Here is a 14,691-nt window from a genome sequence, read left to right on the forward strand (position 1 = left end):
TAAAAAATATAATCAAAACATTAGTTTTATTAGTTTACATATAAGTTGTATTGACTATGAACACATTTGAAGGTGCACCTGTCATTCAAAATGAAAATACATTTTGATTTGGTTAACTATGTATAAATGTAGGCTATTCTTAATCAATGGTCTTTGTAGTGGTCTCATCTCATGCGCTTTACTTCCCAAGCGCAGCTGTGAAGTAAACATTCCTGAGGTAAATAAAGTAAAATATACAAAAAATGACAGCCCTCAGCTGCTTCTCAACACTTTTAATATGTTTAAATTTTCATAAAATATATGCGAATTGCCATAACCATTCATAAATACTCTAGTTTGTATAATAACTATGAATATTCAAATGCTATAAACTCCTCCATCGCAGAGCTGTTTAAAAACTCTTCCAACGGCTCTGCTCCATTGTTAGTTCGGACAGGTGATGCGACGCGCAATGACAGTTGGGTGTTTTTCACTCTCCACTTCCTGTGATGTATCGATGTTCCCTTCTTCCCTACGCCGTTCGCAGTACCCTTCGAACTGAACATGCTCACTCCCTTTGGATTGGAATCTCACTTGAGATGGCGGAATACCCTCTGAAGTCCACTTCGCAATCCACTTGCGGTCAAATGGAACACACCCCAAGTCTTGCAGGCTCTACTAATGAGCTTATGAGTTGATTCAGGTGTGTAAGATAAGGGAGACATGCAAAATATGCGTTGGTGGGGGTCCCCAGGACCATAGACAGTAAAAGAAATGGACACAGTGACACTGTAGACTTGAAGTCACGTAGAAGCAATCACTTCCTGATGGCTGAGTGTACTGCGCAGACTCAGTCTGAGCTTGACGAAGTAGATGTGACGTGAGCAACCTGTCTGACAGTGGCAAGTCTTCTAGTAGTTGTGCAAAGTGAAATCTGAATCACGTTGTTCAAATATTTTGTCCCGTTGCTTTTGGCTCTCTATGGGCTTCTCCCTTGACTTAATCGGACTTTATGCCTCCACGTCCCCCTGATTGCCTCATAGACAGTAAAAGATTGCCTGCGAGCTTCTCCTCCTGTCTATACGGTAATTTCTCTACTATGCGGCGGTTGTCGCGTGGTTATGACGCAATCATTAGCCTATTTTCACAAAAACAGCTTCTACGGGGCGATAGTGTAAGATACGAGGTAATGGAGCCTGTTATACATTGTCGTGTTTCTTTAGAAATAAACAATGGTCAAATGGAGTCTTTAAACGCAAAATAACTGTAAAGTTATTCGCTGTCAAAGTGACGCCAAAATTAATGGGAGTCAATGGGATGCTAACAGCAGGTGATGGCTTGGTTAGCAATGGTCGCCCCTATGGAAGGTACGCTTTCCGGGTGTAGGATTACCCCCTTGCTCAGGACAGGTTTGAGAACCACTGTCCTAGATCTAGAGCAGCCGATGCTGTTCACGTGAGCACCACGACGCATGCGCGGGAGCTGCACTACAAAGTAAACAGTGTAGGAGACTGACACGGACGAATTTCCTGAATAAAGTCGTTATTTTTGTTTGTTTTTGCACACAAAAACTGTTCTCGTCGCTTCATAAAATTAAGGTTGAACAGCTTATAAATCTCATGGACTATTTTAACAATGTTTTTACTAGCTTTCTGGACCGTGAAAGTGATAATTAAATAGCTGTCTATAGAGGGTCCTGATAGCTCACCGATTTAATCAAAAATATCTTAATTTGTGTTCCAAAGATGAACGATGGTCTTATGGCTTTGGAATGACATGAGGGTTGATAATTAATGACAGAATTTTAATTTCGCATACAACTGACCACCGGAAGCTAGTTATTTAAGAATGTCATAGACACCTAGGATGACTTGAGGGTGAGTAAATCATGGTTTAATTTTCATTTTTAGGTGAACTAACCCTTTAAACTTGCGTGAGGATGCAGTACTGGCCCGTCAACTGTTCCGAGCGTCGTTCATGTTCTCACAACGTTGCATTTTTATTTTCATATATTCGCCAACGCATTTTTTCTTTTTTACTCGCATTTGGCGCTTGGCGGGTGTTAATTTTAGGCCCTGGTTTTACCACTTGTATTGACTTTGTCTCAACCATTTATTTGAAGCACCATAAACACTTACAACTTTTATTTTATCACATGTATATTTTATACAACTCTTCAACAAAATTTATCTGATCTTCAGTATTGGACTCAAAGCCTCATGTTTTTTTTTTTTTTTTACATTTTTTGACTAGGCACGCAGATACCTTTTTTTATTTATTCATTTTGAATTAACACACCGCTCTTCCATAATATATTATTTATATTTGTTTAGCTCAGAAAAAGTTTCTTTCTCTGGTTTTTCTATCATTCTCTCCTATGATATAACTCTTTTTTTCTCCCAGTATCTGCCCAATATTTCCTGTTCATTTGTAAATTATGAGGTATCCTATGAGGTCTCCGGGAGTTTGCAGTTGCTTGTGAGGTTTTTGGGAGTTTGCACACAGTTTTGTTGATCATGGCGGCTTGTAGTGTAGATTGGGTACAGATGACTGTTAAAAATTCCTAATTTACAGTTCATAGGATACATTTCTTTCAAAGTTGTTTGCAGTGGCGGATTCACTAATCAACTAGTACTGGATCTGGGCTACATTTCTGAAAAGCATTGTAAGCCTAAGTAGATCATAAAACCATTGGCACCAATGGTCTCTACGGTCAAATTGGCTCATTATGCTTTTGAGAAATGTAGCCTTGGCTTGTTACTGCACAAATTAAGCATCTGTTTTCTACTCTGATTTCCTTCTAGCTTGTCCTTCTGCAAGTATTATGCCTCCAAATAGTCATTTATACATTTATTTTTTCCTAGTTTTCCTACTTTTTTCCCTCGTCTTCTCTTCTTTTGGCATGGGCACATCTGTGTGTGTAGAGCAATTAATGAGTTAGTGTGACATTTGATGCAGGTGCTTGTCCTTATCCTAACTCTAATGAGCGGACATCCTCTGTCGGAGACAGGCCCATGACCCGCTTACCCAATTGCACCCCACAGCTGCCAGCGTACACCAGACGCCGATTACCAAACAAGAGTTTACGTGGAATAACATTAACCATGCTTTCTCCCTGACTTTGCAAAGTAAGGTGTGAGATAGGAAGAGTGAAAACGTGTGGATGGTGATGCTCAGCCATAATGACATTGGTAGACAACAGGGAGAGATCTATAAGATCTATAAATCTTATATGGAAGAGCATCTAAACATTCTTTGTCCAGATCCAAACACTAAGCTCATTAACTTTATTGCACATTATCATAGCACAGCAACAATATCTGTCTAAATTGTATCATTGCTGTAAATTGAAAGCAATTACAAACTGTAAATGTAATTTTCCAGCTGTGAAATAGGACATTGGATGATGAACTGTGACTTACGTGAGTAATGAAATATTCATGGTACTTAGCTGTTATTTCCCATATCGCATTCAAAGTTGACAGCAATGTGTTCTTTATAATTAATCAAACATATCCAATAAAAGTTATAGGTTACAGGTACAAAGTATTGCTCCTGTGCCAAACAAATGCTTAATGTTTAGCAGTGCATATACTGTACTTAGCCAAGGACATGGTCTTGGTTTCAAATCAAAGCATTCAATGTAAAGTCTAGTCAAAACTTGAAAAATGAAGAAAATAACAGATTAAATGAGCAGTTCAACTAAAATATATATTTTAAATCTGTTAAGGGGATAGTTCACCAAAAATGGAAAATGTATCGATTTACTCACCTTGCAGCCATCCTAGGTGTATATGACATTCTTCTTTCAGACGAATATAATCAGAGTTATATTAAAAAATGTCCTGGCTCTTCCAAGATTTATAATGGCAGTAAATGGCTGTTTCTGTTTTGAAGTCCACAAAAGTGCATTCATTCATCATAAAAGTTATCCACACAGCTCCGGAGGGTTAATAAAGGCCTTCTGAAGCGAAGCGATGCATTTGTGTTAGAAAAATAGCCATATTTAAACTTATAAAACTTTATAAACTGTAATATCTAACTTCCACTAACTGTCGAACACACGTTCACAAGAGATTGGCATTTGAGGTAGGATGCTCCGGTGAGAATATGCTAGTTCACGTGAGAACCAAGTTTTGTTTTGTTCTATCCTCAGCACTTCCGTGGTCGTCACCGGAACTTACGCTCATGAACGCGTGTACGACAGTTAGCGGAAGTTAGAGATTACAGTTTATAAAGTTTTAAATATTTTTCTTACACATCAATTCGCTTCAGAAAATGGACTGCATTTATATAGCACTTTTAACAGACCAATGGCCATCCAAAGCGCTTTACACATTGCCTCACATTCACCCATTCACACACCGACGGCGGTGTCTGCCATTCAAGGCGCCATCCAGCTCATCGGGAGTAGCTGGGGTTAGGTGTCTTGCTCATGGACACCTCAACACTTGGTCAGGTGGAACCGGGGATCGAACAACCTACATGAACCACTGAGCCACTGTCGCCCCACAGAAGGCCTTTATTAACCCCCCCGGACCCGTGTGGAGCACTTTTATGATGGATAGATGCACTTTTATGTACTTTATGGCCATTCGCTGCCATTATAAAGCTTGGAAGAGCCAGGACATTTTTTATATAACTCCTAGGATGACTTGAGGGTGAGTAAATCATGGGCTAATTTTCATTTTTGGGTGAACTATCCCTTAATCTCTCATAAATTAGCCAAGCACTAACGTGAATTACTGATGTAACATTAAAGTTTGCAAAAACAAATCTTTTTTTATCTTTATCTTTACTCAAGGTAGTAAGAATGACAGACAATCTGCATTAATAGACAGTTTTAGGTAATACTGCAGCCCACAGCTGATTCGCAGTAGTATTTCAGTAAGACAGTAATAACAGTGTTAGGGTTAGCCAGATACTTACACAATATGAAACCGATAAACGCATTGTAGAGCACAGCGTCTTCTCGACATGATGCTATCCAGTAACCACTACAGTGTTTGAGGTGGTTCGACTTCACCTTGGTGTCTGCGAATGCAAAGTGGACGGGCAATATGCTATTGTTTCGTCTTGACGCCACAGTGAACCGGCTTGTGATTCGTTTGAAAAACTATTAGTTTAATTGACTCAGAGACAATAACTTTATATACTAGGGATGCAACAATACAGTTAGTCCACGGTTCAATACAAACCTCGGTTTTTTTAACCACGGTTTTCCGGTTCGGTTCGGTTCTGATGACTTGTCAAATTAGTCTTTTGCTATTCTATTCTTAGGCGACAGGAACAGCAAGAGGTTAAGGAGAAAAAATACTATTTCTTTATTGCAATACTCTTTCTTTATTTTACTTAAAAGAATTGAAAAACCTTACTTAAACTTAAAACTCATAGTGTATTGTATAATATAAAATGAATATATATAAAGATTAACGCTGGCAGCTCAGAGCTGTACAGCAGCATTCATGTATGAAATTGAATGAATAAATGTAAAAAATAAAACACTACATAGACTTCACTATAAAATATACATTGATTCTTAGCTACTCTTAGTTTTTCAGTCAAGAGCAGCGAGTGATTTTCACTTTGCCTTTTGCTGTTGTTTTAACATTAAAGGGATAGTTCACTCAAAAAATTAAAATTCTGTCATCGAGAATTGAATACAGGTTTGGAACAACATTAGAGTGAGTAAATAATGACATAATTTTAGAGGTGAACTGTCCCTTTAAGGACAGCGTGTTCACTAGGCTGCGCTGCTGTCAATTTAAGACCTCGTGCATCTAATATACAGACACAGCGATTTTACTTTCACTTTAAACATAACCGACTGTGTTTATGTTAACCTTGTGTGTATTTGACAGTATTAGGGTAGTAAGACGAATACTTAGTCCAGTAATCACGTGTTTGACAGGCGTTTAGTGCGCACGCTCGGAAAAGCGCACGTTAAAACAGTGCATAAGCACGCGAATGAAATGTTTAACCGGCAAGGATTTAAAACGCATGCAAATAATTAACTTTCGTTATTGTGAATAACTATAGTGTTCCGTGAGTATAACTCTACCACTAATGTGTGATGTGAATATATGTCGCGTTGTTCAGTATATTGGGATGGAGGCAATTCGAATTTGTAGAAAAATTATTAATTAAATGCAAAACCAAGCGAGTATTGAACCGTGAATGCCGTACCGAACGGTTCAATATTATATTGAGAATTGTGGCATCCCTATTATATATGGTGCACTTTTTTAGATTTAAAACTTTGCAGGATTTTTCATTCACTTAGAATCATGTTACACACTACATGAAAGGTAATTAAAAAAAAAAAAAATCCATAATAGGGTCACTTTAACATAACAAAACTCAACATTTTGAAGAGGTGTACATTATATCAAATCTACGAATGCATAAATTATGTTTATTAAGCTGCATGGCTAACATTTGGTAGAATTGCTACATGCAAAAGTCTCATCTTAGAACAGGGGTCATCAACTATATTTGTCCAAGGGCCAGAATTTTTCTCTGTAGACACTGTAAGGGCCAGATACTCGCAATATAAAATAAAACTGAGGCCTGTCGCTTTTATTTGTCATTAGAACTATTTGCTGATGTGCAAGGCTTGCAATTACCATGTTCTTCTCTGTTATGTTGATGGTTGTTATTGAGACACCGCAATTGTGCGCAAATCCCAGGCAAGGAAAACTGACATTTGTGAAAAAATTAGCACGTGAAACAATAAAAGATGTTCAATGAGAGCAACGTGTTTATCGTCATTCTTGACTGAAGGCAGGCTATGGCACAAGCTACTTTTCAGAAGGCTTTTTTTCCCCGTTAGATTTAAAAATGAATAAATATGGAACGGACCCGAATATTTGAATATTCGTTCGGTGGGTTGGTATTCGATTTGAAAATTTGACATTCGAATATTCGTTGTTGTTTTTTTTTTGCACACCTGGGATCCCCTGCGAAACGGTTCTCATTCCCGCTTGAATAAGGCCGGCGACACACTGGCTGCATGAGCGTTTCAGCAGCGTGGCGTGTCTGTTTTTATTTCGGCTCCCATATTTAACAGGTTGGAGTTTGCACACTGAGACAGGCATCTCAGGCGCGCTCGAGCCACGCGGAAAACGCGTGCATGCTAGAAATAGAACCGACGCGTGTTCCAGCAACGGGAGTGTTCTCTGGCTAGAGCGCAGAACAGCGGAGTTTGTATGGACCGAAGTGCATGTCTGAGCTTGTGTTTTGTTGCTTTGTCATTGTGGAAAATAGAAACAAAATGTATTAGCATTTTTACCCGTTATTATCATATCTAAATTAATCTCGTTTTTAATTTAACTTAATTTCGTTTTTCTTTATTTAAATCTACCCTTACTGTGCCAATTTGTTAGTCAGAAAAATATTAGACTACCTTAAAAGTATTGCTTAATTTAACAGACCTGTGTGTGTGTGTGTGTGTGTGTGTGTGTGTGTGTGTGTGTGTGTGTGTGTGTGTGTGTGTGTGTGTGTGTGTGTGTGTGTGTGTGTGTGTGTGTGTGTGTGTGTGTGTGTGTGTGTGTGTGTGTGTGTGTGTGTGTGTGTGTGTGTGTGTGTGTGTGTGTGTGTGTGTGTGTGTGTGTGTGTGTGTGTGTGTGTGTGTTTTATATCACTAGTGCAGTGTCCGTTCTCGGAGCACAAGCTCTGCCCGCGTGAGGTGCGCCGCTTCCCGCTCACGCTGTTCTGACTGCAGTTTACTAAAAGTTTATCAATTCTGAATGTGTCGCGTCTCGTGTGTCCATCTATATTGCACCAAATGCGACACTGCACTCCCTTGTGAAGTCGATTGGATGAACGGTTCTCGAAAAAATAAAAATGCAAACGGATATACAGACACAGATTCCTGCCTTTATTAGAGAGAAAAATATGTTCAGCCCCTCTCTCCGAAGCTTCGAAGCTCAAAAAATGGTATTCGGACCAGCCCTAAACTTTTTCCTCTTACAAGGCTATTCCTGAATTCAGTATTATTCTGGGGGCCGGATGGAAATCTCTGGTGGGCCGGATTTGGCCCGCGGGCCGCCAGTTGACGTTGCATGTCTTAGAGGATGTGTTCAACTGCTTGTGATTTATTGCATAAATCACCCACGATACACCTTGAAGTCCACACACAATTTAAATGTATCCTCTTCGTAAATCAGGGCCCTAATGTGGTACTGTCTGCATTACTTACAGACCGCGTGTAAGATATCAAGGCATATGACACTGTTAATTCTTGCACAGATGGGAATCTTTATTTTGATGCACACTCAGTGAAGAAGGCATTTAGGAAATGAGAGGGGAGATTGAAAATGTCATGCTCATATTTAAGTGTAAGCACACCTGAGGGGGTTGTGCCCACTCGAGCGCAGTTGGACAGAAGTGGTCAGAGGTTGGCTAAGGCAACACGATAAAAAAGGGGTTTTGTGATACTCTTCTCCTTTGCAGTTGTTATATTCTTCAAAGACTGACAAAATATGCAAATTAAAGCAACCTATTTTTTTCTTCCCGAATCATGCGATGCGTAGTGCATTTAATCAACCTCGTTTTAAGAATTTCTATTCAATATTTTATTTTAAAAAATAAATATCGTGGTGGCTTTCAGTTAAAATGTTTCTGTGGCATGAAAATTAAAAATCGTGACAACAAATTTAGATTTGTAAGAGTCGTAAACGTTACCTTGGCTGACACTGTATGCTGCTTTCTGAATGATATGATGTTGATCATACTTGACTCACTGTCTTTTTGTCATTTTGTTGTTTTTGTGAAGAATGAACCCCTCGTTCATCTCTTCGGCTACAGAAAATGCTTTTATAATGGAGGGTTGTCAGACCAAGCTTTCACTCATATTGAAATTCTCACAGTTCCTTTCCTTTGCTCCCCCCTCCAACTTTCCACTTCATCTCTCAGAAGACACGAGTGCTTTTCAGCCACGCTTAATGTCAATCAAGCTAATGTTTAAAAGTGTAGATTATTGTGATGAACTGCTCAAAGAGGAAATCCTTTAAAAGAGATTTCAAATAGAGAGATTATTATGCAATGTGACGACATTACAAAGCTTATGACCTCTTGGTGCACAGACAGTTAATTTGTTGAACTCATTGTCAAATATAAAGTTGCTTTCACACAGGGGGATGCATGAACAGCTGGAGAGTGAAACAATTCTTAATATTAGTACAAATAAATTAAAATAACTTCACTGAAACATTTTTGTTTTGTTTTATGGCAATGAGTCTCATGTCATCTTTCTTTCTCTCTCACTCTCTTTTTCACTCTCTCTCTCTCTGCAGTTAAACCGACAGTCATTGATGTTGATATCTTCGTAAATAGTATTGGACCTGTGTCATCAATAAATATGGTGAGTGAATGCATGTCCCTAAAGCTGTGCTATTTTTGGTCATTATGAAGGTCGTTTTGATGATTTTAAAGGGATAGTTCACCCCAAAAATGTAATTCTGTGATTATTTACTCACCCATCTCTTATTATATTATATTATAAATTATATTATATTATTATATTTACTGTCAAATCGATTAATCGTGATTAATCACATCCAAAATAAAAGTTTGTGTTTATATATGCGTGTACTGTGTATAATGATGTATATTTGAATACACACATATATGTATATATTTAAGAAATATTTGCATGTGTATATACTGTAAATGTATTTATATAATTTATATATATGAATATTTTATATATACAAATAATGCATGTGTGTATATTTATTTATATATACATAATTATACACAGGACACACACATATATTATGTAAAAATAAACTTCTATTTTGGATGCGATTAATTGCAGTTAATCATTTGACAGCACTATTATATTATACTATATAATATTATTCTGTTGAACACAAACAGAATTTTTAAAGAATCTGCAGAAGATCTATTTTCCATAAAACAGCTTAAATAATGAGAGAATTTTCATTTTGGTGTGAACTTTCATTCCTTTAGTGTCTCCTTTTCTCTATTTCCCAGTCACTCTCACATTCTCTCTTTCACACATTCAACAGTTACAGTTCAGTCCCATAGGTGACACATGGCTGTAGGTTTGAGTTGAAAGCAGGGCCACTAGCTATCCCTCTGAGATGCTTAAGCTTCATCTCCCCTGAGGTACGGAAAAGCTTCAGGGGAAAGACAGAGGAAGAAAAAGTATGAGACAGAAAGAAAATATAAAGGTTTAAACTGAGACATAGGAAGCGGCAGTGGATAGGAATACCTCAGTTTTTTTGCACAATAGTTGCCACTTAATATAATAGTTCATCATAAAAATTAATAGACTGGATCTACTGTTATAAAAAATTTAATAAAGCAGCCGGATGTTCCATATTTATGTGCGCTTCGATAGATATCATATGTAAATGTGGACGACGGTGACAGATCTCTTCAAATGGATGTTCAATTCCTCTGGAGTTCAATTCTGTCTTTGGCTCCCAATACATCAGATTCATCCTTGAAAATCTGAGTGTGTATTCACTTCCAATTATTAAGTCCAGGGCTCAGAGAGTGAGAGAGAATGGTTGGATAATAAGTAGTGCCCAAACAAGCACCTGAAGAAACATCAGCTATCGATCGGTGTCACCTAACAGTGTGTTAAGGGCTGTTTTAAAGCCTTAAGGGAGATGTTTCTTAGAATTCACAGCAGACAAGTATATTCAAGAATGTTGAAAGTTTTCAAGGTCTTGGTGTTAAGTTTTAGTTTGGAACACTGACATACTCTTTAGTAGACTTGCATGTGAATGAACAGAGGTTGTGACCTCCGCAACGAACCCAGTCATGCATATTCACATGATTTATTTGCCTATTCAGCCAAAAGAAGTCACAAACATTTTTTTCATTTTTCATTTGGTATTCACAGCTGTGTGAATGGAAGCCAATTAACATGAAATAACTATCTTCCTATCTTTTCATTTTGGTTTATTGCGCGAGTTTTATGAGTTGTCGGAATGCAAAGGGAGTGCGAGAAACATTTAAACATGCTTACATTAATATATTATCACCGTGTCTCTCCATCTCCCAATATCTCATTTATTGTCGGTGACAATTTCATTCTCTTGGAATGCCGCACACACAATAACATTGTCTGGCAGGTTATTTGCACATCTGTGATAGCACCAGCTCAGCCAAAGCGAATTGCATTTTACAACGTCCACCTTAGTAAATAAAAACTGTTTTACTCAACAAAATGAGGAGAATGATAATATATTGTCGGAGTATATATTAAAGGCAGTATATATTGTTGCCTGTTTGTCATATAGTACTTGTAGTGGAGATCTTAATGAGATCTTATAATGTTTAGGACTCACAAAACACCCTCACCAAGGCATCCGTACTCCCGTCATGCTTTATTCCTGCTGTTTGTGCTGTCCTTTGTTGGGCCACTGCTGTATTAGATAGTGTGGAAACTCTAGAAAATGAATAAACACCTACGCAGAAGTCACAGCAGTGATTCCAGTGGGAGGGTTTTGGTTGTGCTGTGGAACTGAATCGCTAAATGCACTTCAAGTGCGTCATCGTGCTGCATGGGTCGGGTGTGACGTACAGGGACATAGCAACCATTGTACCCTTCCACAACAGTTTTTATATTTTTGGGGTAAAATAATCATTATATTTAAAAAAAGAAATGTAGTCAGCCATGTCAAACAACTGAATAAAGACCAAGCCATTGCCAACAGGTTGCACAGAAAGTTGGTCTAACACATGTGCAAGCAGCAGTAAGGAATTATAGTCATAAATGATTCAGCAAATAATTTGTCTGTTGGCTGAACATTGTCACTTAATTCATATATTCATGAGCAGTGTTGCAGGTAAAACATTACAAGTAACGCGGGTAGTTACGTAGTCAGATTACTTTTATCAAGTAACAAAGTAACACATTTCTTTTAAATTTACAAAATATCAGGGTTACATTTTCAAATAAGTTACTTTGGTTTCCCATGTATTGACTGACAGCTCTCCCATCACCATGTTGAGAGAAATCGGGAGCAAGTGCAGAGGCGTTGTGTGTGCTGTGTAAACATGATGCTTATTGTAGACTAAATGTTAGCATTAATTTACTCATCCCACTTGCACAAAAACTGATTCAGTATTTCTCAAAATGAATAAAAACAGTGAAATGCAAGCTCAGAATATTACGCAAACCTGTAATAATTAAATGTTATAAATGTTATAATTAAACGAAGAGTTGTGAGAAAATGAGATGCGCGTGACAGCGTCCACCTCATGTTTATTCGTGGCAGGTCTTAAAGTCACAGCAGCCTAATAAAACATTTGCTGTGATGTCTGTCATTAAAGTTAATCAAAGAATTAAGGTAACAGAGAAAATTGTAGCTTTGATAAGGATTAATCTATATTTAATTTATAATTTAGCGTTTGACTTTATTCAATTTCTGTATATTGATTATATATGAAGGCCTCAGATATACATGACATTATAATGGGTTTATGTGAAGATTGTTTTAAGTTCACTTAAAATAAATGTTGTTTGGTCCCTTTTTATATTAGGTGGCCTTAACTACTATGTACTTACATAAACAAATAAGTACAATGTACTTATTCTGTTCATATTGTTTTGCAAAACACTTTTGCTGATATTGAGGTGGGATACAGGTAAAGTTAGGGACAGGTGTGGTGGTATGGGTAAGTTTAAGGGTAGAGTTAGGTGTAAGGGAAGTGTCAACAGTGTAATTATAACTGTAACTGGTAATTTTTTAATGTAAGTACAATGTAAAAACATGTATGACAGTGTTTCCCCTATAAATTTTTCCAGCAGCGGTGCTGTTACGTGCCGGAGGTTGTTACCAAGTCGTGCGTGGGGGGGTCTGGGGGCATGCACCTCCGGAGTAATTTTTTTTTAAATAACATCTTAAACCATGACTTCTGGCAAGTTTTGTGAATAGAAATGGACATTTTGAACATTAAAATCCAAATGAAACTTTTCATTAGTTTAAAAGGTGACTAGCTTACATAGCCTATTTTACTTCACTAACCTCCAGGGATGTGCAGAAGTTCCTAAGGGGCAGGGGCTCAAATGTAAAAAATAAACAAAAAAGTTTTGTGTGTGTGTAAAGTTTGGATACTATTTTATGTTTTTGCTAAAAGTCTCTTATGCTTATCAAGCCTACATTTATTTAATCAAAAATACAGAAAAAACAGTAACCTAAAATATTGTGAAATATTATTACACAATGTCCTTTGTAACTTTTTATTAATCAAAGAATAAAAAAAAAGAAAAGAGCATCACATAACATACAAGAGCTGCAAGTCATTTTCTCTTTGCCTTTTGTTGTTTGATTCACATTAATGGCTCAATCGTCAGCAGGTTTATTAGATGCTGCCCCTTTAAGACCAAAATGGAGATCTAATCATATCATTCTCCCATTGATTTCTCCCGACTATTTACGGCCATTTAAGATAAATGTGTGTTTAAGTGAATACTCTCCATGCCGGTCATTTTGAGATATAGGCTATTTGTTGTGTATTTGATGGTTTAGTCGCGCAAGTCGGTCCGTTTCGCAGCGTGCGCGCCGCGCACACATACACACTCACACACATACCCCCGCCTTGAACTTGGAAACGGCGTCTATTGCACGGATTATTGTGCTTTTAATTTTATCAAACACGTCCTGCAATTTAGCCATAGTGGAGAGAGCATTTGACACCAATCACGGATTGTGCTGAATCTGACGTTTAATGCATGTTTGGAGAGAAATGACAGCGCGCGCTGTGAAGGGAAGGAAGTTGCGCTAGACGGAACGCGGGTATATTTTATAATAGTTTTACCTCATATCTTCTTTTCATAATCCTTGGGGGAAATTAAAATAAAGCGAAAATAAGATTAATATCACAGCCCTAAAGTGTAAGCAGACTACATTTTTGTTTAGTTCTCTGGCAATCGTCAATCTCTCTCTCTCTCTTTTACAGTGTGTAAGTGAATGTCGTGATATTACTGAATACATTGTAGGGGCAACACTGTATGTACACAATAAGGGTATTGTATCAAATGATTAATTTAAATGTTAGTAGGCCTACATAGTAGTTAAGGCCACCTAATATAATATAAAGTGGGTCCGGTTGTTTTTTTTAAAAGCCTAAATGTTGCAATTGATAGCTTTCAATGATACTGTAATGTTGAATGCCTATCATTAATGTTTTTTTTTGTTTTTTTTTATCTATTTCATAGAGACATAAGTACCATTATTTGTATCTGTGATACTGGCCTTTATTCATTTATTCATAAAAAGTATAAAATATATAGAAATTAATTTGTTAAGATGTGTGATTTTATATATATATATATATATATATATATATATATATATATATATATATATCACATATTAGGGCTGTCAAGCGATTACAATTATTTATCTAATTAATTACACAATGTGGCGATTAATTAATCTAATTAATCACAAATTTGGCTGACAAATTTGGCTCCCAAAAGATCATTTAAAGTCATTATTGTGTAAAATCAACCCGTTCTCACTCCCAAGGCGTCAAATTCCGACGCATGGTCGACCATGGAATCAAGTGCTTTCCGCGTCACAATAAAGACGCTAAAGGTACCCCTAGGCGTCACTATATTGACGCGCCGAGTGCTCCATTCATTTCAATGAGAAACCTTTGGCGTCAGACACAGGCGCGTTGGGCATGGGAAAGTTATCGTCATGATGATCATATATTGGGTTA

At 37.4% G+C, this 14,691-nt stretch overlaps 1 protein-coding gene across 2 annotated transcripts in view; it reads left to right on the forward strand.

Annotated features, from left to right (window-relative positions):
* gabrg3 (gamma-aminobutyric acid type A receptor subunit gamma3) overlaps positions 1–14,691 on the forward strand; it is a gene marked incomplete at its 5' end in the record, with an annotated part of 197,196 nt that overhangs the window by 54,323 nt on the left and 128,182 nt on the right. For both annotated transcript variants that reach the window (XM_079840551.1, XM_079840550.1), the window contains one exon: positions 9,276–9,343. In XM_079840551.1, the coding sequence (XP_079696677.1) occupies positions 9,276–9,343 (68 nt within the window). The remainder of the gene's footprint in view (positions 1–9,275; positions 9,344–14,691) is intronic.

This window comes from Gobio gobio (assembly GCF_949357685.1).
Source record: "Gobio gobio genome assembly, chromosome: 17".
Taxonomy (NCBI): Eukaryota; Metazoa; Chordata; class Actinopteri; order Cypriniformes; family Gobionidae; genus Gobio; species Gobio gobio.